General features: G+C 41.8%; 1 protein-coding gene across 1 annotated transcript; it reads left to right on the top strand.

Moving 5' to 3' along the window:
- The first annotated feature begins 571 nt into the window (after positions 1 to 571).
- On the top strand, positions 572 to 19,998 carry TMEM123 (transmembrane protein 123). Its single transcript, XM_005149718.3, has 6 exons — positions 572 to 869; positions 6,538 to 6,606; positions 9,899 to 9,967; positions 15,142 to 15,333; positions 16,782 to 16,935; positions 17,856 to 19,998. Exons 1-6 carry the CDS (start codon positions 797 to 799, stop codon positions 17,878 to 17,880), a joined length of 582 nt encoding a protein of 193 aa, XP_005149775.2. The 5' UTR covers positions 572 to 796; the 3' UTR covers positions 17,881 to 19,998.
- The last annotated feature ends 3,754 nt before the right edge of the window (positions 19,999 to 23,752 follow it).

The following is a 23,752-nucleotide window of genomic DNA, read 5'->3' as shown; positions in this document are numbered from 1 at the left end:
ACCTCACTACAACCTCCTTTCAGGCAGTTGTAGAGAGCAGTAAGGTCACCCCTGAGCCTTTTCTCCAGACTAAACAACCCAAGCTCCCTCAGCTGTTCCTCACAGGACTTGTGCTCCATACCCTTCTGGAGCAATCAACATAGCAACCAGCTTTGTTTCCCTTCTTTGGACATGCTCCAGCACCTCAAAGTCTTTCTCATAGTGAGGGACCCAGAAATGAACACAGGATTAAAGGTGCAGCCTCACCAGTGCCCAACACAGGAGGATGATCACTGCCGTGACCCTGCTGGCTACACTATTGCTAATACAAGCCAGGATGCCGCTGGCCTTCGTGGACCCCCGGGCACAAGCTGGCTCATGTGAGGGGGTGTCAGTCAGCACCTCCTTTTCCTCTGGGCAGCTTTCCAGCAGCTCTTCACCTAGCCTGTAGCGTTGCGTGGGGTTGTGTAAGCTACACGGGACCGGCTCACAGCAACAAGGTGAGCGCTATTTGCAGGCCGCACTCCTGCTGCTCCCCCTGCGCCCACGGGCACTCGCGGTGCCCGAGCACAGCTTCCAGCAGTAACCGCTCTCTCCTCCCCCTACCATAACACGCGACCGTCCCGCCTGCTGGAAAACCGGCTGGACGAGGGGGGCCGGACCTCGGCGGGACGTCCCCGTGGAGGGGCGGGCTGAGGCTGCGGCCTGCGTTGAGGAGGCGGCACCGCTCGGTTCAGCCGTCCGCTTGTCTCCGCTGTGCCGGCCCGGGCAGGCAGCGCCCGGCGTGCTCCGGTGGTCCCGCGTACCCTCGGTGGCCATGCGGCTCTTCACCGGCGCTTCCAGCGCAATGCGGACGGCAGCACTGCTGCTGCTGCTCGCTCCCGGTTCCGGTGAGTAGCGGCCGCGGCGGGACGGACGGGCGGGTGACGATAGCGCTGCTTCTCCCTGGTAGCCCTGCGGACCCAGGCCTTGCAGTGCAGCCGGGAGCGGGGCCGGGAGTGCGGGTGCGCCCTCGCTGGCCCGACGAGTGCCCTTTGGCTTGAGTTTCTAGCTGCAGGCAAGCTTGGAGGGTTGCCGGTTCCTTCTTCCCACATGCACATGAGAGCCGAGAGCGCGCCGTGCGCCGGGTAGTGCCGGGACCGTAGGGAGAGTCTCGGTACTCGGGATGGGTTTGAAGGGGAAACCGTAATTGTAGAGCACAGACAGAGGGACTGTTGGGGTGTGAGGGTTCGCACACAGCGGGGGATGCACGAACGCGGCCGGCCCTGCCCGCTCGGGCTCTCATCTCCCTGCTCCCCTGTGAGTGCGAGCATGAGCTGGGAGGCGGGGCGAGCGGGAGATGTTCCCCAGAGGCCGCAGGTGACGGGGGCCTGCCCGTGGTGGTGTCCGGACGAGCGGGACTTCGGAGAGCCGAAGAAGCTGCGGTGCCCTTGGCCGGGCTGGGAGGAAATGCTTCCCTTGCGTGTTGTCGCTGTGCCCCGAGGCACGCTGTTATTGTGGCCAGTGGCTTTTTGCAGCTTCGGGGATGTGGTGGCTTTGCTGCTGGGGCAGATGGTGTTTTGTCGTGCTTCAGCCGGACGCCTGCAACGATGCCTCTTTCAACGGCAGATTCTAGTCAATGCAAAGCCTCCTGTTTTCTTGTGCTTTAACTCGGGTGGTAGGAGACCAGATTCGGGGGATAGCAATCGACATGCACTCAGATAAAATGAGAGACAGCAAAGTTTGAGCTCCTAGAACTGCCTTTTCAGAATGCCCCATACAGTGCCCCGTGATTTCCCAAAGTAAAGAAGCCAAAAGATAGGTACCATAATTAACTTGCCATATATAATGTTGAGGATTATCAGTCAGTGAGGATTAACACATCAGCAGTGTTAATATGTTGTCTAGTCTAAATTATAGATTGATATAAAAAAAGTAAAATGAGGGACACATACAGCTTTATAATTGTGCTTCAAAAAAAACCAAGCCAAGCTGTTTTTTAAGAAGTTTACCAGTATCCTGTTTACTGCTCTGCCTTTTGGATCTTATGGCCTTCATTTTACACAGTAGACTGTCATTTAATTTGATGTAAGATTGTCCCGATCTTTTATCGTGCTGCTTCCTGGATGCATGTGCTGGTTTAACTGAGCATTCCGTTAGTGCTGTCTTCTGGGGCAGAGATGATCTCATCTAACTTTTGATGGTCAAATGTAGTCTTTCCTTTATATGTGAATTTCTGGTATAGACCCTGTTTATAATATCTGGAGAGAAGTTGTGCCTTTTTAAGGTTCAGTCTAGTGTAGGTATTGAAGTATCTTTTTTTTGCTGCACACTTAATCAGAAACTTCCAGAAGCTGCTGCTGAGATTTGTGTTGATCTCAGCAAAAGCTTGTGATTCACTAATGAATACACAAGAGAAAGTGTGAAACCCATAAAATACCATGATTTGCAAAAAGTGAAAGTGGCAGTAAGTTTGCTCTTACTCCCAGTAGATTTGTCCTTACTCCAGTTAAATTTTTTGGTGAGCTGGTTATGTCAACGTAATATTGTTCTTTCACTCTGCTGGACAGTTTATTTCAGTATGCCGGTAAAGTCAGTGGAAGAAAGCTCACCAAAATGTTATGGTTTAGGAAAAATCCTTCCCAGTATTATGTAAAGCCCAGCCGGCTTCGTGATATCTTAACGAGTAAGAAGAATCATGCTTCCTTGCAGGAAGGTGCTCCCATTCTCTCCCTGTTCAGAATAGATAGCTAGCAACATCTTCCAAGAGTTTACCTGTATACAAAATGACTTACAGTACAAAAAATAAGCAGCAGCAGCCTCCAGACCTGAAAACAGGCACAGCATCTCCTTCTCTTAGATTCAACTTCTTTTAGAAACAACAGCAAAAGATGTTTTTCATTCTCAAATTGACCAGTGCTGAGCATCTGTTAGTTTCATTTATGTTTTTTCTTAAGCATCTATGCAGTGGTGTTTACACTTCATTTTGCAAGACTGTAAGGTAGTTTCACAATGTTAAGGCATGTCCGTAAAGTTGCTGGTATAATCCTGCCTGACCTTTGTCTCAGGATGACCTAATTTTTTGGTAAATGAAGAATGCCACTTCAAAATAGGTACCAAAAGACCTTCTTGAATCAAAGGGAAACTAAAGTTTCCAGATAGCAGGGATTTGATTTAAGGTTTGTTAAAATTGCCTGGCGGATGTTACAGGACATTTGGGATCATGTGTTATTTCTGTTTTAATCTCCAGAATTTGAGTTTCATTCATTTCAACTGAGAAGAACAAGTATCCTGATGGTGGAGACTCTAGGCCAGAGATATATAGAAGTTGCTGCTCTTAACATCTCTGCTTTAACTATTGCAGCACCTCAACTGTTACTTACGTAGATTGCTTTGAGGTTGGTGTCTAAGTCTGAGATCTTCCTGATGGACTGTGCATTGTCAGTGCCTCTGTACTTTTCAGTTTTTAAGCCAACAAAAATTGAATTATTTGGTCATAAACCTCTCTTACTTACTGGCAATGCATCAATATTGAGAAAATACAGAGGCAAAATTTTATGTATGACTTTTGAAGTGTCCCCAAAATGAACCTGTAAAGTTGTGCTTAGCAAAAATGTAAGTTTATGTGTTAAAATCTTTCTGCAAAGAGGTTAAGACTAGACAAAAAGCTTAAAAGTTCTTACATATATGTTTCTTTGTAAATCTTATTTGTCAAGATAAACATGTTTATCTTAAATAACTTTGCAGGAGTGGGCAAATTGACCTTTGTCACATGCAGGGAATTGAATGAGTAGTGTCCACCCATCTGTGGATGCTTCTTCTACCAGACTTCATCTACAGAGAACAGTAATTTTGTATTTGCTTCAGCTGGAAACTGCAGATTCCTAACATTAAGGGTTCATGGGTGTTATCCACTGTGTTGATCTTTTATGATCTGTCAAAATCAAGTCCATTTAAAATCTTGTCCTGTTTGTTTTCAGTAAGTACTGGAACTGTCCCTGTCACTTACCCTGCAGCTGTCTGCGTGGCTGAAAGAAGGTAGATTGAGATGGGATATTAGGAAGTTCTTTACTGTGAGGGTGTTGAGATACTTGCACAGGTTTCCTGAAGAAGTTGTGGCTGCCTTTTCCCTGGCAGTGTTCAAGGCCAGGTTGGACAGGGCTTTGAGCAACCTGGTCTAGTGGAAGATGCCCCTGCCTGTGGCAGGGTTTGGAACTGACTGATCTTAAGGTCCCTCCCAACCCAAACCACTCTGATTCTGTGTGTTTAGCACATGCATGGATCTTCAGCTCCTGTGTCTGCCACTTCTGGAAGCTGAATTCCAGCTGTAAAGCTAGAAAAACTGTCCTAATTTTGCCATTTTGAAAGTTTGCTCATCCAGATTATCTCCAACTTCTGTCTTCTTATGCAGTAGAGCAGCAAAACCACAAGGGGCCCTGCAGGCACTCTATGTACCAGTCTGTGCAGTAGTGTTTCACAGGAAGCACACTTGCCTTCAGATACACCCCCCCACCAGCCACAAACAGTTATGTTTTGAGCTGCAGCTGCACCTAGCCTTAAACACAGGAAAACACTTGTTTGTCAAAAATGGTGTTGACGCCCTTTCTCTGTTCTTTTCCAGTATGTGGTGCATTGTTTTACCTTGGGTATTTCCTTGGTTCGGTTCTGTTTCATCATGAAAAATTAACAGGGAGATCCTTTGTTTCTCCTTGCCTTCCTCTTTTCCCTGCATCACAGCATAAATAAGCATCAGCATGGAGTTTCTCTGTCAAGATTTGTAGAATCAATACTCAAACCTGCATGTATACACCTCAGTCAGTGCAGAATTCTGGCCCTGGCACTACTGCTCCGTGGAGAAGGCCAGAAACCCACACTGTTCTGCTTTGGGCCAGGTGCCCTGTGAAGTCTGTTGTCTCAACTGAGACTCCAGTTCTTGTCAGAACCATCGCCGTGTAAAAACATATGCTGCTTTTCCTTTTGCCTTAATTCAGAAGCTCTTCCTTGCCTCTCTGGATGAAGTCTCGTACTGTCCCTGCAGTAATACACTGCTTCAAATCCAAAACTACAGTCTGAGGATAGACAGCAGTTTGAGAATAGTGTCACATAAAGATTTCCTCACTTGTCATATTCAGTGGCATGTATTCCAGTGTGGCATATTCTTATGCAGTACCCCATGTTAGTATGTACTTGTATTTTGGAGCAGCTGCTAGTGATCCAAATTAAGAAACCTGTCAGTCTGGGGTTTTTATTGAGGAGGGGAAAAAAAAAATAATTATATCTTTTAAGCTGGATAAGGTCCTTGATGTTTTTCAAGGTGTGCAATCCAAGCTGATCTGAACTAGGACTAATACAGTCCTGCCTTCTCTTTTGCGTCTAGTTCTTGCCTCTCTCTTTCATCTAATCCTATAAGGAGCACATTCTGCTGGTTGAGGCAGCAAAAAACCCCATTGTGTGCTGTTGTTGGGGGGGGTTAACATTCTATTGGCTTAGCTTCCTCGGATCATTGTTTAATGTGGGGTGACTTGCTCTGCAGGATTGGGTCCTTCCCTGGGAAGCTTAGTTTACCTAATACCTCCCCTTTTTTTTTTTGTTTGCCTGTTTTGCCTAAGCTCCCTAATTGAAAAGTCTGACATATCTTGCAGCGCTGCCCCCAGCCTTCATGTTACAGGGGTAAGATATGACGAGTGATTTGCCATTTGTATTTGCAAATTTTAAATTTCTGAGATCTTCACTAAGGTTTTGGAACCACTAAGAAAATGCCCTATTTCTGTGATACTTAGTTCAGGTTATTCGCTTGCCTTTAGCAGAATATTGTTGTAGGTGATCAAAACCGAACGCTGCTTCACAAAGGCAGAATCCACACTAAGTGATCCTCTTGCATGCATGTGAGTGCCAGACTTATTGTTTTGTGTTGTTTCTCTCTAAATTTTACCACTTGGCTGTAGACCAGGCCTAATGACAGAGGAACCTTTTAAGGTATGATGATACTTCACTGGAGATGTGATCCTTCTCTATCCCACTTTCCACCTGTCAGATGCTCTATGGACACATTAGCATGCTGTTAGTGCTAAACTAAGCAATGAAACTTCTGAATGGAGCTTACTGTTTTACCATGCTGCCCATGTAGGGGCAGAGCAAGTGCCCGTCTGCCTGCAAAGGCCTTGCAGGCTTTATAGGAAAAGAGTTACATAGGAAGTTCTTTCTCTTCTGCTGTAGGTAATGTGGGTCATGTTATTACTGAAGGAAGGCCTGATTTTCTGCCTCTTCTTCCAGTCTACTTTCATCTCAAGGAAGAGAATTTGGGATGGTGATGATGGGGAAGATAAAACTGAGGATGGGAGGGAGTTCTGGTTCATTTGGTGGTTGAATAATGCAGATGTCATTTTTAATGTGCTAAGAGCAGGCTATTGTGGTACCATGCTTTTACATCATCATTATACCTAACTCCTGTCCATAATAGTTTAGTCATTTCTATGCCCAAAGCAATTGACAGATGCTGTACAAACTTCCTTCCTTCTCCACCCACTTCTTAGTAATAAAGCACCTAAAACTATCTTATTCTTCTTGCGTTTAATATAGGAAGTGTAGAGATGATGAATACCAGCAGTACTACGCCCTTCACAACGATTCCAGACCCTAAGTTGAAAGGTAATATGCATTTCTGTTGGTGTTCCTCAGTAGTCAAGAAAAACAGTATGTATTTTGTATACCTTAAACTGCTCTGTAATAGTTTGCCCTTTATTTCATTTTATTGAATTGTGAATAGCTGTAGGGTAGGAGCGAGGTACTCTAATTGCCACATCTATTCCAGGACAGTTAAGATACTTAAGAATAGCGGAACACAGCTTAATCCTCAGGTACCCCAGAGAAAAGAGAAGTGGGAAAATATGATGTCTAGAACGAGACAGACAAATTTACAGTTAAAAAGAGAACCACCAGCTCAAAAAGTCTGCTAGGCTGGGATTGAGTGCTCTTAAAAAAAGGCAAGGCACTCTTTAATTTTAATGTCAGAATGAATTCTAGGTCCACTGTGCTTGAGCTCATTGCTAAAGCACACATTTATTTCGTAGTGTAGTCTCACTTTGACGGCATTAATCTGTACACCTTTGAGCGTGTACCATGCAAAAAGGCATATTCCTTGAGACATTTTTGCCCTGTACTGCTTCACTCATATCACTCGCTGTTGGCCAACAAGTGGAATGTGTAGCCAGTACTCTGCTCATTGACTCACTCTGTCGCAAGTTAATTTCATTGCTGACTCCCAGACTCCACACCCAAATCTCAGGCAGTGTACATGGCTTCTTTTCACCTGTATAAGCATGCAGTCCACATCCAGTTGTTTTCCCAGGGTTGCAGAAGTAAGCACTCTTAACTTGGGGGGAAACCCAAAGCTGTGTTCTGGTTACAGCAGTGGGCCAGTATGGGAAAGGTTTAGCCACAGGCATATCCATGGCTTACATTGTTATAAAAGTCAGCATATCCAAGAAAAAAATGTATTTGTAATCGTACAATCACAGACTATTTCTCAAAGGCAATTTAAATGTGCAACTTAATATTCCAGCTATGTCAGTATATATCCAAGGGTTGTGTGTGCAGTATGCAATGGTGGGTGTCCTGGGTTCAACAGTAGCAATCATTTTTCTCCTTCTTAGTAGCTGGTGCAGTGCTGTGTTTTTGACTTTCAGTCTGAGAACCGCACTGATAACACCTATGGTTTTAGTTGCTGCTCAGTAATGTTTAGTCTGACCAAGGAGTTTCTGAGTCTCTTGCTCTGCCAGGGAGGAGGGGAAGCTGAGAGGAAGTAGAGACAGGACACCTGACCCAAGCTAGCCAAAGAGGTATTCCATATCACAGCATGTCATGCCCACTATATAAACTGGGGGCAGTGTCGTGGTTTAAAACCCCACCTCAGTCTCCCGCAGTACCACGCACCCCTTTTTTCCCCACCCCCCACCTCCCCACTCCCGGAGGGATGGGGAGGAGAACCGGAGGAATACAACTCCCACGGATTGAGATAAAACCAATCCAGCAATTAAGGTATAACACAAATCACTACTGCTACCACTAACAAATCAATGTTAGAGGAAATAAACAAGGAGAGAGAATACGATACCACCTGCCGAAACGAGCCCAACCCAGAAGAGAGCTACCCCCCCCCCTTCCGGCCAACTTCCAGTTACCTCCCCGAGCAGGACGTGCTGTGGTATGGAATACCTCCCCGACTAGCCCAGGCCAGGCGCCCTATCTCTCCCTCCTCCCGGCCTCCCATCATCCCTGGCAGAGCATGAGCTTAGAAAAGGCCTTGGACAAAACCAAACATTTAAGCCGTAACTCAAAAACGTATGCGCCACCAGTAACCACTCCCAGCCCGAAAGTCAAAACACAGCACTGCACCAGCCACCAAGAAGGAGCAAAAATGACTGCTACTGCTGAACCCATGACAGGCAGTTACCCAGAAGGGCTAGATCACTGCCCTGGTCAGGCTGGGTATCAGTTGGCAGGCAGTGAGCGGTTGTATTCTCTTCCCTCATTATTACTCTCATTATTATTGGTGGTAGCTGTAGTGATTTGTGTTATACCTTTTTACTGGACTGTTCTTATCTCAACCTGTGGGAGTTACATTCTTTCGATTCTCCTCCCCATCCCTCCGGGAACTGGGGGAGGAAGGGGGGAGTGACCAAACGGCTGCTTGGTACTGAATTACTGGCTGGGCTTAAACCACGACAGTGGGTTATGTCAATGAAAATGCAAAGTGATTTCCTCTGTAATTTCCTCCCTCCTCTTTTTGGTAGGTGATATAAAGATGAAAATTTGTTGCATTTGATTTTACACCTGAGCTTGTTCAAAACATATATGCAATTGCAAAGCTGGTTGCCAGAACTGGTTTAGATTAGACATCTCCAGTGGTAAGAACAGCACGTCCATTAAAAGTAAATAGGCTTCTTGATTTTGGTAGCTGTGTTGCTATTCTCATTGTCTCTGAGGTCATGCCTTTTATTTTCCAGCCATGCCGAAAAGCAGTAGAGCTGCTGTGAGGCAGATAGCACTAGTAGTATGGGAGGATGCTGTAAAAGATCAGTTACTTCAGAGAAAAGAATAATCACAGAATGGGCATAGACAACAGTGCATAATGAAGGGAGGGAAGTATGGACAGTGGTGCTCCCAGGAATGGGAGTTGCCAGAAAGCTCAGTAGCTCTTTGCTTGGAGGAAGAGACCATTAATCTGTAAGAAACTTGGAAGATGGGTGCAGCAGTGAGGACAGAAGTGGGAGGGTGCTTGAGAACCTAGAAGTAGCATGAGTAGCTGAAAAGAAAACTGGTAAGGTAGAAGTGAAAGAAAGGAAGGAAGGACAAAAATATTACGACTGAATCGTGGTTTATATTTTAAGTTTTTGGAAACAGGTACATTCTTAAGACCATCTTTGTGCAGAAAGAGCATAATCTTCCTGAAAGATGCTTCACAGGGTATTGGTCTTTCCATCCCTGACTACTCTGTGCCCAGCATAAGACCAGTTTGTAGCAGAGATGCAGAAAAATTAAAGAAAAAAAAGATTGAGGGACAGGAAGCAGAACTGAAATAGAGGAATAAAAACAAGGGGGGGGAGAAAAACCGACAGTGCTTATGTAGGTCAAGAATGTCAGTGACAGTATGGCTGATAACAGCAACTGGAATAAGGCATGGTGTAGATGCGGAAAAGAGAAAAAAGAGGAGATGTAAAGAATTCAGATTTGGGCACTACTGTACATACACTGTAACAATTTTCTTGCTGCACTGAGATCTGGAAGCATTTTGCAAAGAAGTAAACCCATCTGGTTTGGGATGGAATACTTTCTGCTCTGCTCACACCTGTAGCCTGCAGAGATAGCCCAAGTATTGTGTTGTGGGTGCATTAAAATGAAAATTAATAATATTTCTTTTCTTTTCTTGTTTTCCTTGAAGGCAATAGTAGTTTGCCCTCCAATCTCACTGTTGCGTCATCTACAAAATCAACAGCAACATCTATAGTAGGTATGTATGTGTTCATTTGCCTGTTACTATGAACCTAGAAGCTAGCTGCAAGTATACACCAGATAACTCCGAATTTGAATGAAATACCCCACAAAAGTGGGTATTTGAGAGAGGCATTATCATTTTAGGGCTGAGAGACAACCTGTAAAACAACTGTCAAATTAAGCTATACTGTTTTCAGTTTTAGATAACATGCTTCTTGTAGGAGCAATGATGTTTCTGGTGCCATTGAAAAACAGTTATCAAAATTTCAAGGAAGAATTGAAAGTTAATGTTAATTTTTTCCCTCTAAGCAAATTTCTTCCATTTTCATGCATCAGTTATTGTGCAAACACTGAGTATCTGTTTAATGTTATATGACACTGTAGAGATTTAGGGTATAATGAAGTCTGGGGGCTTGAGTTTCAAGAGTAAGAGTCCATTTCCTTTTAGGTAGGACTCGTGGCACTTTATACCATAGAAAATAGTCCTTATAGAGAATAGTCCTTGTAGAGCTCATAGCACCAAACACTGGAGTTAAGTGAGACACAAGCAGCAGATATGGGACAGTCTGTCATGGCTACTTTTCCCATTGTTCTACTACTACCCTCTTTCTTCACACTTGGCAAAAGAACTGTAGGTGAGCATGATTTCCCAAGGCAGTAGTGGTATAGTTGTGATGCTCCCAGATAAGTAATGTGTTTACAAAACACATCTTTGTAGGAAGCTTGAAAGCAGATATTTATCCTGTGACACGAACATTTCATCCACTTGTGTATGCAGTGCTCCAGCTGTTGGCTATGTCAATATGAGATTATAAAAAAAAGAAATAAAACAAATTCTTCTGGACAAACTTGCACAGGCGTATTTCACCACATCAGTAAAGATCGGATAAGAATTAACGTCATGCAGTTGTTCAGTCTGTGATGCACAGATCAAAGGTTGTATCAGAGGGAAGAGAAGCTATTTCCATGCATGAACTGGATCCCCTTTGTGCTAAGAGCCATGTGGAAGGAGGGCAGAAATATTGTGCCTACCCTAGGATTCTTTGTGTGTTTGTGAAGTTTTATGCTGATCATGAGGTCCCAGCTATGTCATGCCATTTCCAGTACAACTCTCACTTTGTGTTTCTCTAAGTCTGCAGATAACCTCTGACTCAGAAGTTGCTTGTTACTCATTTAAGAATAAAATACCCAGGGGGAGGGAAGGGAGGACGAATCTCTGTAAAGATGCAAAGACCTTCCATTTGATAGCAAGGAAGTAATGTGGTGTCTCATTCCATTGCCTGCAGTGTACCAGTTTAAGCATGTCTAACTTGAATAGTGGAGAGAATTTTATAATCCCCTTGTTGCCTTAGGGCCTTCTCCATGAGTAAAGTCATTGTTAACACAGGTGTTTCACCCACCCTGTGTTCCAACCCTTCCACCCTCTGCTTCAACCCTGATTATGGGTTTCTTGCAGAGGTCTGGGCTTTGCTGTGTTTGGGTAATAACAGTAAAAAGAGGCCAGAGCCTTTTTAAGCACAGTACAAACCTAACAGACAGCTGTGCCTTGCCTCACAGGGTTTATGATTCATAGCCTTCTTTTTGGTTTGTTTTTTTTTTACTTTGTTAGAAACTTCATAGATGTTAGGACATCCAGTTCATCCAGTGTTCATCCAGTTTGATTATCTGTCTTGACCTCTTCAGAATAAAGACTGCAGGATATGTGTACTTAATTTTCTTTAAGTCTTTTTTTTTCTTTTAGTTTTTCTTTTTTGGGGGAAGCTTTTCATGGCAAAAGCAAAAGTCTCTTCCAGTTATTTCCCATGCAAAAGAGAGTATTTATTTGTTTTAGGAAGATCATTCCGTAATAATTACTTTCTATGTCAGCACCATGCTTATGCAGTTTGAGTAGTGTTTGGTCTTAGTGAGTTAGAACGCTAAGAGGATAGTGCATGCTGCTAAGAATTCTTATCGTTATACTATATATATAATTTTCTGGTTATAGCATAGCTAATAAAGACAGCCTACAAGGTAAAATACTTGTCTCTTTTAAAATAAAGCATCATAAACCTTAACTACATTACTGGCATGTCTGCTTTTTAAACAATAGAATTCACTCAGTCAGTCTGAGTTTGTTTAGAATGAAGTTCTGTGAAGCCCAGCTGTCTTTTGGGTGAAAAATAATTAGGGAAATAAAAGGACAGATGTTGCTAGAAAATGTTCTTTCATCTTAACTCTGTTGGTAAAATATCTTTCAAATATACAGAAGAACAGATATTCATGTCAGCTTCCCAAATTCTCCAGCTGCCTCAGAGAGCCTCCCACTGATGTTTCGAAATGACTGATGCTAAATACATCATGAAAGATAAGTCTGTAAGGGATTAACTGGATTTTGCTCTTTATGTTACATCAGTAAGTGCTGTAATCTTGGTAGAGTAAGAAAAAAGGATTACCAGTAGGAGAGGGGAAAGGTAATACACAGATTTGCAGAAATTCCTCATGATAGCTGCTTGAGTGTTGTTTGTGCTGACTCAGGTTTTATGTAGGGTAATTTAATGTTTGTGAAATAAACACCATCTTTGTGTAACATCATTCATTGTTACATATGGAACAGTTAACCGTTATATTGCTCAGAAACAGGAGCCAGTTTGACACTCAGAAATCATGACTTAAACCCCAGCAACAATAAGAAAAACCTACAGAAAACTGACTGGTTGACACATGTTTTCAGAGTTACCTTTTTTTTTTTTAGTATCCTTTCTATTAGGAATGCAGTAACCAGGTCTGGTTTCATGTCATATAACTGTAGATGGTTTCCATATAGACATTTCCTTGCTTATTTCGTACAATGAGGAACCATTTGATATTTATAGATCATTGTGCCTTTGGGGAGTTTACCTGTCAGTATTAAAATGTGCCCTGAATTTTATCTGATGTATTTTACACATGCTTCATAGAGGAACTGAATTTCCTAATTGTAACAAGGTAAGCACATGAATATAGTACTCCAACTGTTCCATCACAATGACTGCTCATTTCAAAGCGTTTCCCAGGGTTATGGCACAATACAATTAGAACATCAAAGAACAACAAAATAAATAACATTTCCTATGGGACTGTATTGGGCTGTTTAAGTAGTTTTAATGTTAAATGTCTCAAAAATGTTGTGTAGGTAATTTCCTTTCTGAATGCTTACACTGTCATATTGTTTGGGGTTTATGTTTTTGATGTTCACATCTGTATTGTAAGAAGACATACTTAAGTCTTAGCAAAGACACCATTCTGTGTGTAAGTTCTCATGTTTTAAACAGCGCTTAAAGGAAGATTATTCTATAGAAGCATTTTAGATACTGTATAAAAAAGCAGAAATTTATTAAGTGTGCAGCGGAATTGAAACAGAACTACCTATTCTTCAGTTGTTCCCATTTTAGAAAGTTTGAAGAAAACATGGGTATAATTAAACATTTGAATATCCATAATGAAAAGCTTTTGTGGTGCTGAAAATGAATCCAGTTTGTGTTAGGTTATAGAAATAATACAGAAGAAGAGAAACTTAATCATGGTAGATGAGAAACCTAACATGAGCCAGCAGTGTGCGCTTACAGCCCAGAAAGCCAACTGTATCCTGGGCTGCATCAAAAGGAGTGTGACCAGCAGGTCGAAGGAGGTGATCCTGCCCTTCTACTCTGCTCTCATGAGACCTCACTTGGAGTATTGTGTGCAGTTCTGGTGTCCTCAACATAAAAAGGACATGGAACTGTTGGAACGAGTCCAGAGGAGGCCATGAGGACAATCAGGGGACTGGAGCACCTCCCGTATGAAGACAGGCTGAGAAAGTTGGGGCTGTTCAGCCTGGAGAAGAGAAGGCTGCATGGAGACCTCATAGCAGCCTTCCAGTATCTGAAGGGGGCTTATAAGGATGCTGGGGAGGGACTATTCATTAGGGACTGTAGTGATAGGACAAGGGGTAACGGGTTACAATTTAAACAGGGGAAGTTTTGATTGGATATAAGGAAGAAATTCTTTAAGGTTTGTGAGGTACTGGAATGGATTGCCCAAGGAAGCTGTGAATGCTCCATGCCTGGCAGTGTTCAAGTCTAGGTTGGATGAAGCCTTGGGTGACATGGTTTAGTGTGAGGTGACCCTGCCCATGGCATGGGGGTTGGAACTAGATGATCTTAAGGTCCTTTCCAACCCTAACTATTCTAAGACAGCCGCAAAGAGAGCGTTTTCCTAAAATTCCTTCATACATAAAAACCTCATACTGTCTGCTTAGAGAAATATTAGTTGCATAACAGTCTTTATCTTTCTTGTTTGTTCCTGCTTAGAAAAATAAGTAATTCTTAAGATCATTCTAGGTGGCTGCCTTCTACTGAGGTTCTAAAGATTTTGCTATAAATATAAATCTCTATTATTATTTAATTTTGCTTTATGACATTCTGAACAATTCATTATTGCTTTCTGAGGAGGAAAGGGGAAGTGTTAAGTAAGGCAAAGTAAAAGTTAAAAGACATTAGGTGTCACTTAAACTTGTGAAACAACATTCTAATCTTTGCTTTAACTTTGAAAGAAAGCTCACTACTAAGTAAATGCCAGCCAGCAGATTTACTGTGATTGAACTTCTATCACATGTCAAAAACTTTTTGAACCTTAAGCTTAACATACGTAAAGAGTTTTCTCTGGTAAGTTTAATATACATGCAGCCTTATTAAAGTCAGTGTTTCATTCAAAAGCAAATTGAAGATTAAATCATTAATAAAGAGAGGTGGGAGGGAGGGCATTTTCCCACAGAATTCCTTCTTGTCAGAAAAGCTTAGTTGTCTGAAAAGTTGTGTGCTTCAAATGGAAAGCTAATCTTGATCCAGGATTTCATCATATTTTAAAATACTGTAAGTTTGGCATGATTCTATGGAGTTGGAGAGTGTTGTAAGACCCTTCTTTTAAAAGTTATTCCATATTACCCAGATTTTCTTTACTGCTTTTCCTTTAAACTGCTGCTGACCTTGAGCCTTAGAAATCTGAAGTTAGGTCTTTCCAAATGAAATGCATAGGGGAAGAGTCTGTATGCAAGCCTGGATAGCCATGCACTGGCATTTTCATTGTTACTCTGTCATTCTCTTTAGCCATGATAAATGCTATTTTATTCAATGAGTATGCAGTTTATTTTTTTAAGTATTTTTCTGTGTGATATCACAAATAAAAATTTCCCAGGTACATCCACCCATACTACTCACCCAACCAGCACCAGTCAGCCCATCAACACCACTATGTCTGTCATCTTGACGACTCAACCCACCAAAACCAGCGAGACAACAAGATTCACCAGAGCTCCATCAGTCACATCATCACAACCGAATATTACAGTGGTGACTACTTCCAAGATTTCTTTCACTTCTGTAACAGGTGAGTTCACATTTCAAGATGTTAATAAAGGTTTGTGTACATGTTGGCACATGTTGCACATGAGTTTTTTAGAGTTGTTTTATGAAAGAAGGTAATTTGCATGCTGAAAAATGAGAGTAATTTAGGGTTCTCTTACTGAGTTGGCTACAATGATGTTGCTCTGAGCAATCCACTTATTTAAATAACACTTCACTTAACCTGAGAGACCTGATACATTTAGGAAATAAAATAAAATGCAAGTGGTTTGAACCAGCAGCTACCAGCAAGGGGAGTAGTAGTATTAAGAGAAAGCCTGGCTTTTAAATACAACTTATGCATTTGTTCAGCTCTCCCTTCTGCAGCTTAGTTGAACCCATCTCTTAATACTTCCATTTTCACAGCTGATATGTGGCTCAGAATATGTCTGCTGCCTTGATAGACTGTGTTTTGTTAGTAGTGTACTGAATTTTATCCCTAGCAGAGGATACAGTATGACTATGAATGAATCTCTCTTCATGTAGAAGTTGTCAAATACAGTTTCACAATACCTCAAATACAGTTTCACTGTACCCCAAAACAGGTGTAGAATTCGGTATTTCCTTACGGTTAGTTCGCACCACTTCATGCTTACACTTCCAAACAGGTTAGGGCAACTGACATGTCAGCGAAGCATTGTCAGGTAGGTAATGCTGTCATCAGCAGAACTTCTAGTTGGTCACGTAACACTCCCTGTAGCAAATACAACTGGAGACATGCACAGACTAGGTCTTTTCATGGGAGTTTGTAGCAGATAAAACCAGTTTTCACACCAAAACTGCTACAGCTTACTTGAGGTCATGTTATCTCTGTCAATATTTGTGTTGGGCTGCAGAGCTGATCTCACTTCTACAATGAGGGTCCAGTTCCATGAGACAAAGTAAAGCAATCCCAACAGCTCATTGCCACCAGAAGTATTTTACTCCCATCACATAACTACGCTGGCTGATTTGGTGGCTGTTGGATCACTCTGCAGGCTGATGCACTATGCTCATCTGATTTAAAGCAACTTCCTTCTTTAATTTCATTTCTGGCATTAATTTCAGGCCAGCTTGGTGAATTAAATTGGCTCATTGAAGGGTACATGAAAAACACTAGAACAGGCGTAAGAAGGGCAGGAGCTGCATGTGTGGAAAGAGGGGAGAGTAGGGGGGAAAGTAGGGGAAAGAGGGAAGTGGAGAGAAGAAGTTACAGTCAGTCTTTCAAAGACAGCAAGCAGTTGGATCCTGTGTAACCAGAATCTGGCTCTTAAAAATGGAGTTCTAGGTTTCAGTGTGCTTGGCTGGTGTCCTGGCAGTTGATGTAAATTAAAGTTGCCTGACTGGGTCTTCAGATGATATGTCAGTGGGGTGGGCAGGATATAGACAAGGCCCACAGAACACAGTTTTGCAAGCTCTGTAAAAAGTGCCTTTTGTTATTTTTTTTTTCTTCAGGCACATCAAAATCTGAGGCTGTCATAGTCAAAACCTCCAGATTTGATGTGGGCAGTTTTGTAGGTGGCATTCTGCTGACGCTTGGAGCCCTAGTTATTCTCTACATTGGATGCAAAACCTATCACGCTAGAAGAGGCGTTCAGTACAGAACCATGTAAGTTCCCAGGGGAATGTCACTTGTTAATGTATTACTTTCTTGAGAGGACACAGACAAACTAAACAAGGAGAATGAACTGTTGCACACATTGGTTTAATAATTATCATCATTAAGAGATTTGACTGTGATATTTTGTCTTTCACCACATCAGCTATTCCTCATTATTATGCCTGTCCTCTGTGAGAGAGCTTTGTCTTGTATTTCACCCCTTTTGTAGTGAATAGCTCAATCAAAATTGTACCATCTCATTTGCCATTTATACTCAGCTGTACAGTTTTCTTCCAGGCTTCCAGACTTGCCTCCTTGTCTAATAATTAGTTTAAGAACTGTGAATTCTGAAAAACAGGTTGCTTTTCTTTTCACTGTTGAGTATCCTCCGTCTCAGTTGAGAAGCTTGTTTTAAGTGAAGTGATGTCATTAGACTTGTCGGGATGTTACTGTTTAGGCCTCGTGTTTTCTGTCTTGAATTTTGCTTGCTGGTTGTGGAATTTAACCAGTCCCTGCTGCACATTTTACCACATTGGTGTTTGAATGGATATTACAGAATTTATATCAACAGTATCTAAAACAAAGGAAACCTGTCGCTGAGCTTTTAAACTGGCTTTGATTGCCTGTTACTACTGCATATGGGTAAGATAGGATAAAAATGACTGTTCAACAGCTGATGTAAAAATATATACTTGAGTGAAAGCCAAAATGAAGTCAGTGAAGCTGGAGGAGTGTTGGCAAAATGCAGTTCTGTTAACTTCAGATTTGGCTCAGAGAGGACTTAACTCCCAGAGCAGTGTGCCCTTAGACCTTCTCAGCAAGATGTTCTCTGTTCACAAAATAACCTCCTCAGCAGCAGCTGGGTGGCTGTTTCTCATATTGACAGTTGCTTGCACTGCGGAACATTAATTACTGTGTTTCTATTACAGTGATGAACATGATGCCATCATTTAAAGAGACTTCAGGGAAGAAGAAACCCATCCTGTCACAGCTGTTTAACTTGCTTCTGAAAGAGTTTCTTTCATAAAGATGATATGAATCTCTAGACCTGCCTTCGGTGTGATCCTGCAAAATGTTGAGAAGCAGTTTAAACATCCTGATTTTTTTGCATTGGCTTTCATCAGGAGAAGAGGAACTCAGTGCCCTGTAGAGACAGTATTTTCTTTTTCCAGTATTTGTAACCAAATGTAAAGAAACACACATCTTGAGTCATTTTCAGGTACACACACAAGTCTAAAATAGCACAGTGGATCAGACTTGCAATTTAGTTATTTCTCACAGACTATAAATCCGGTGTGTTCTATAATGGATATAGTAGATTAATTAGGATACATTTGAGACCAGGCATAGGTTTTTGCAAGTAAAATGGGGTATTTTTTTCCTAAGGTTTTGTATTAAATTGTATTTATTTTGAAGTTTAATGTAAACTGTAGTTTAGAAATTTTGGATTTTGAACAGCTCAGTTTTTATTGCGCTATAAGGGGACATGGTTTGCTAACTGCATAGGAGGTAATAATGGGGAAAAGGCCTAAAGTTGTACCAGGGGAGGTTTAGATTGAATTTTATAAAAAAACTTCTTCACCCCATCCAAGGGTTGTCAAACACTGGATTCGACTGCCCAGGGAAGTGGTGGAGTCACTGTTCCTGGAGGTTAAAAGATGTATAGATGCAGCACTTGGGGACATGATTTAGTGGCATGGTAGACTTGGCAGTGCTGAATTAACAGTTGGACTTGATTATCTTTCTTAAGGGTCTTTTCCAACCTAAATGAGTCTAATGTGTACTTACAACTTCAGTCATTATCTCACCAGTGACCTGCAAAGACTTTCCTGAGCCTAGCTGCAGGAAGCGTGGACAGACTGGAGATACCCATCCATCAATCCTTTCCTCCAAATGGGCGCTTATAAGAAAACAGCCTATATGATCCATAGCTTCATTCTTATAGCATGTTCTACTAACGAAGCACGTGCAATTGAAAGTAAAATAAAAATGGGAAAATCTAATTGCACCTTCATAAATATGAAAAAGTATGAAAACTGCTTCTGAAAATTGGCTTTAAGTTGAATGTAGCAATTCCTTGAATCTGTATGTAATGTTTTAGCAGCATTTGATAAGCACTGGAAGTTACAAAGAGAAGTGGAAAATGTGTAAGATAGCATTTTAGAAAAATATGATCTGTGTTTTTACAACTATTTTCAGAACTTGGTACTGCTGCACACGTGTACAGGGGCCTGGTCAAAAAGCCACTGAAGGCAATGGGCCATGTCTCATAAGGCCTTTAGATTAAGGCCCAAACACACTGGGGGTCCTGTGCAAGATGGTTGATGCTGCTTCTGTATCAGTTCTGCACTGAGGTAAACCTTCTGGCTTCAGTAGGTGGGCTCCTGATTTACACTGATGTAAGGAAAACTAGAGCAAGAGTCAAGAAACTGAATAATTATTCAGTCCTGCTCAGGCTCTGCTTATAGACCTGTCCTTGGTGAAGAGAATTGGTGTGGGACTTGACCATCCTGGTTACTGCTGCCACTACATATCATGCAGGGCCCAGTGGGGAGGTAGGCACAGTTGAGGAAGGTCACAACAGGAACTGCATGTAGCTCTGTCAGGGAAATGGGGTACAGCTCATCAGGGAAAATAAGACTACAGCTCTGACACAGGTTAACTTTTTTGTTGAGCAATAGTTTATTCTGAGATGCAATGTTAAAGTGGCTGTATTTTTCCTTTACAAGCAGTAAAACTGTTGAGTCCAAGGCACAGTTGGCTCCAGCAAACAATGGCTAATGAGTAGCCTTAATAGCACCAGCCAGGCACCTGATGTGGGCATAGCAGGTTTGGTTTGGTTTTTATTGAGGTCATGATCCAGGGGGAAGAGTGATTTGAAAGTTAACTTTTTGTGATTTCTTCTAATTGCATTTAGTGGAAAACCTGGGTTTGACTTGAAGAGTTTGTAAACAATTCTTCACTAGAACTGTAGATCCTTTGTAGAAATTAAGAAAATTAAGTGCAACAGTTACTGGGATTACCTCTATTGTACAGATAAGTAAATAAAATTTAATCTTTGGAGTTACTATATCAAGTTTAGTTGGATTTTTATTTTGGTAGAATGCTTCATAATTCCCCAGCCTTTTCCAGTCATAACTACTGGTTAAGAAGTACACACTTGCATATACTTTAAAATCTTAGAATACCAGCTCAAGGGCATTTTTGCCCATCTCACTCGTACTGTATTTTGCAATCGCATTGCAAAAAGTCGTAAAGCAAAATTACATGCTTAACACTACACATGTGTTGGTGCAAAGGTAAAACCTTGCCTCTTTTCAGGTGTTTGGGTACTAGACAAAGTAAGTGAGGTGCAACTGATAAATGTAAAGTTAAAGGTGAAATTTGCTTCCCAAGAGTAAGTGAAAACCCAGCTTTGTTATACAGGTGTAAAGCAGGAGGAAGAAGACAAAAACCCTACCTGCAATACTGTGTTCAGCTCTACAGCCCCCAACACAAGAAGGACGTAGAGATGCTGGAGCAAGTCAAGAGGAGGCCACAAAGATGCTCCAAAGGCTGGAAGATAAGCTATGCTGTGCTGTGAAGATAGGCTGAGAGAGCTGGGGATTGTTCAGCCCAGAGAAGGCTCATGGAGACATTAGAGCAGCTTCCAGAACCTAAAAGGGAACTACAAGAAATCAAGGCCATATAATGAAAAGACAAGGAAGAATGGATTTAATCTGAAAGAGGGTAGATTCAGATTAGATATTAGGAAGTTGTTTACTGTGAGCGTCATGAGACACTGGCACAGGTTGCTCAGAGCTGTGGTTGCCCTGTCCCTGGCAGTGTTCAAGGCCAGGTTGGATGGTGCTTTAAGCAACCTGGTCTAACAGAAGGTATCCCTATCCATGACAGGGGGTTGGAACGAGATAATCTTTAAGGTCTCTTCCAACCCATACCATTCTGGGATTCTATGACAGCCTTTCAGTGTATCATACCACCAGTTAAGTATAGATTTAGGCCTCAGTCCTTAATTTCACTCTGAACACTAGAAGAAGCAGTGGACCTAAATTTAGCTGTGCTTTACACATGTAAAGTGGTTGACTGTATCAGTAATTTAACTAATTTAGCCTCATAATACAAAAATCTTGATTATGTTAACTGAAGACTGGTACTTAGTTTCTGTAAAGAAAACATACCTGAAAGGGTTTGCCACAGGAGTCTACCAAATTGTAGACCAATATGAAGTATAAAGCTAAAGAACAAAAGACAGAAAAGAGGTCTTTTGGCTCAGACTTAAGTCCAGCAGTAGGCCAAATAAATGGGGAATAGAAAATATAGTTGGAAGGGATCTACAGTGATTGTCTAGTCCAGCTGCCTGGTCACTTCAGGGCTGGCCAAGTTAAAGCACATAAAGGCATTGTCCAAATGCCTCTTAAACACTGACAGGCTTGGGGCATTTATCTGTTCCAGTTTTTAAGTATCCTCTTAGTAAAGAAATGTTTTCTAAGTACAGTCCTTCCTCACAGAAATATCTTCACTTCTCTGGTGATAAATTCAACCACAAGTTTATTATTTATTTATATTCTTTTTATGCCACAATTTTTTCACGTAAGTAGCTACTTATAGGTATACTTCCTCTATAGTCAGTCTTTTCAGCTGTTCTTTAGCTGAGTTTAGTAATATTGTAAAGTTGATTCAACAGTTCCTAGTTTATTCTCTCGGCAGGACTGTGTATCTGTTACCAGTACTGATGGCTGAGCACTGCAGTTCATAGTTCTGTCTTGATTAGGAGCCCCTCTGGTGACATAATACAGAATTACATTTACAGTATCATGTTTTAAGCCCATCACCAGATGTAGTTGATCACACTACATCTCAGTCACACAATCCCTATACCCATTCTTAATCCTAACATTCATGGGTTTGTGCTTCATATAAAAGTTTACCTCAGTTAATACTACAGGCTTGGGAAGTCATCCGGTGGCTACAGAACATAGCTGCCTTAGGTCAGGTATCATGAACATTGCTTTTGCTCTTCAGACACCTCAAAATCAACCATATGACCACATCTCAGGACTGCAGCATCCTGCCTTCCTCCCACAGTGCTTTCCTTTTTCTGCAGCTCTCCTTTAGCCTGTGTTCCACTACCAAACCATAGTCCTTCCATTATAATTGCTTTGATGGGGCCCTGCATTTAAAGGCTTCAAAGCAGTCCAGAAATACTGCAGTGGTAGATTTGGGGGCTTAATTTAAAAAATATATAGAGAGATATTAAAGCATGTTACTGTGTTAATATTCAGTAACTTAAACATTAAATCTTTGTAAATCTACTTTCATACCTTTCTTTTTTTATTCAGAGACTGTTAACACTTACATACCCACACCACTCTGTTTTTGCCCTGAAGACATACACAGCATTCTTGACATGCTTCACTGAAAAAGATATAAGCAACAAATTACAATATTGCCAAAAGCAAAGTGGAAGAACAACAGAAAATTGCCTGCATAACTCAGGAGGTTAAGAATTTAGATGGGATATGGAAACAGACAATGAGAATGGATCTGTGCAGGATGTAAACACATTCTCTGGGCACCACTGAAGGAGTCCCAGCTGGTGTATGACCAAGATAGTCTTGAAACCCAGGAAAGTTAAACGACTTTAGGAATCTGCATTTGACAGTTCTCACAAACAGCACAGCCACAGGGACTGCCGGTTCCTGATGTTGATCCTGCATCTAAGCTTCAGCCTGCATTAGAATTTTGTGTTTGCTTAGCTATTGAGACACTACTTTGAAGACTGGATCAATGATTAATTTTATCCTTCAGTGTCAGGTCACCCCTACGCTTCAAAACATCAAACTGAGGAGCTCCAAAAATTGAAAGTATACAAGGGACTCCAAGTTCTGGAGGCTCTTCAGTGTTCTTTTAAGAATGCCAAAAGAAAATACATTCTTGCCCCCCAGTACTCAATCTTCTGTTTATTGTTTGTTGTCACCTCCACATCAAGATGAAAGCAGTTTAGAAACCAAGGTGCTGGACCTGGCCAGCACTGAGATGATGGGTGCTTCTAAAGTGCTCAAAGAAACTACTATGTAAGTCTTTCCTTGACAGTGTTCATAAAGAAAAGCCACAAGTGTCTGTACAAGGGAGGTGCGTTTTGCTTTTGATTGTTGCATATATGACAACCCATTGTAAAGACTTTATTCTTCCCTTAGAATTGAAGCTATATTCCATTGGGAGATCACAACCTTAACTAATACACCCTATACAGCATAAGTACCCAGTATTTCATTTCACTACCTGACAAATGAAGAGAGCATCCAAAAGATCTTTGTTCTGACCAAGCCTGCACCTCCAACATGTGAGCATAGAAACCTTTGGGAAATTCCCCATTTTTTTTTTTTTTTGCCTAAAAGTTTCCCCAGGCCACAATTAAATGGGAAGGCTACTGCCAGGACATCAGTTACTGTGCAGTGTCCTGCTCTGTTCCAGCACATTTGGATTTATTTGGGGGGGAGGGGAGGGGGAAATACCTCACCTGTTTTTTTGAAAATAGCACATCAAGATCTGTCTGGATTTCTGCTCTTCCTCACACAGGATGCATGCAGTACCCCAGATTCTTGGGCTTGAAGCGTTCCATGCCAGCAGCCACAAGTGAGGTAGCCTATGTGCACATGCTCAGTTAAAAACTGAAAGGACTGGTGATTTAATGCTGTCTCAGGAAGTTAACTCCCTGCACCAGTAACCTCCGGAACAAGAGCAACAACAACTGTGTGTTTTATGTAGTTCAACAGGACAGAGAGTACCTTCAACATCCAGAAAACATCTCCTGCCTAAATTCACA

The sequence above is a fragment of the Melopsittacus undulatus genome, chromosome 2, assembly GCF_012275295.1.
Source record: "Melopsittacus undulatus isolate bMelUnd1 chromosome 2, bMelUnd1.mat.Z, whole genome shotgun sequence".
Lineage (NCBI taxonomy): Eukaryota > Metazoa > Chordata > Aves > Psittaciformes > Psittaculidae > Melopsittacus > Melopsittacus undulatus.
Note: the sequence above shows the minus strand (reverse complement) of the source record. Positions and strands in the feature narration are given on the sequence as shown.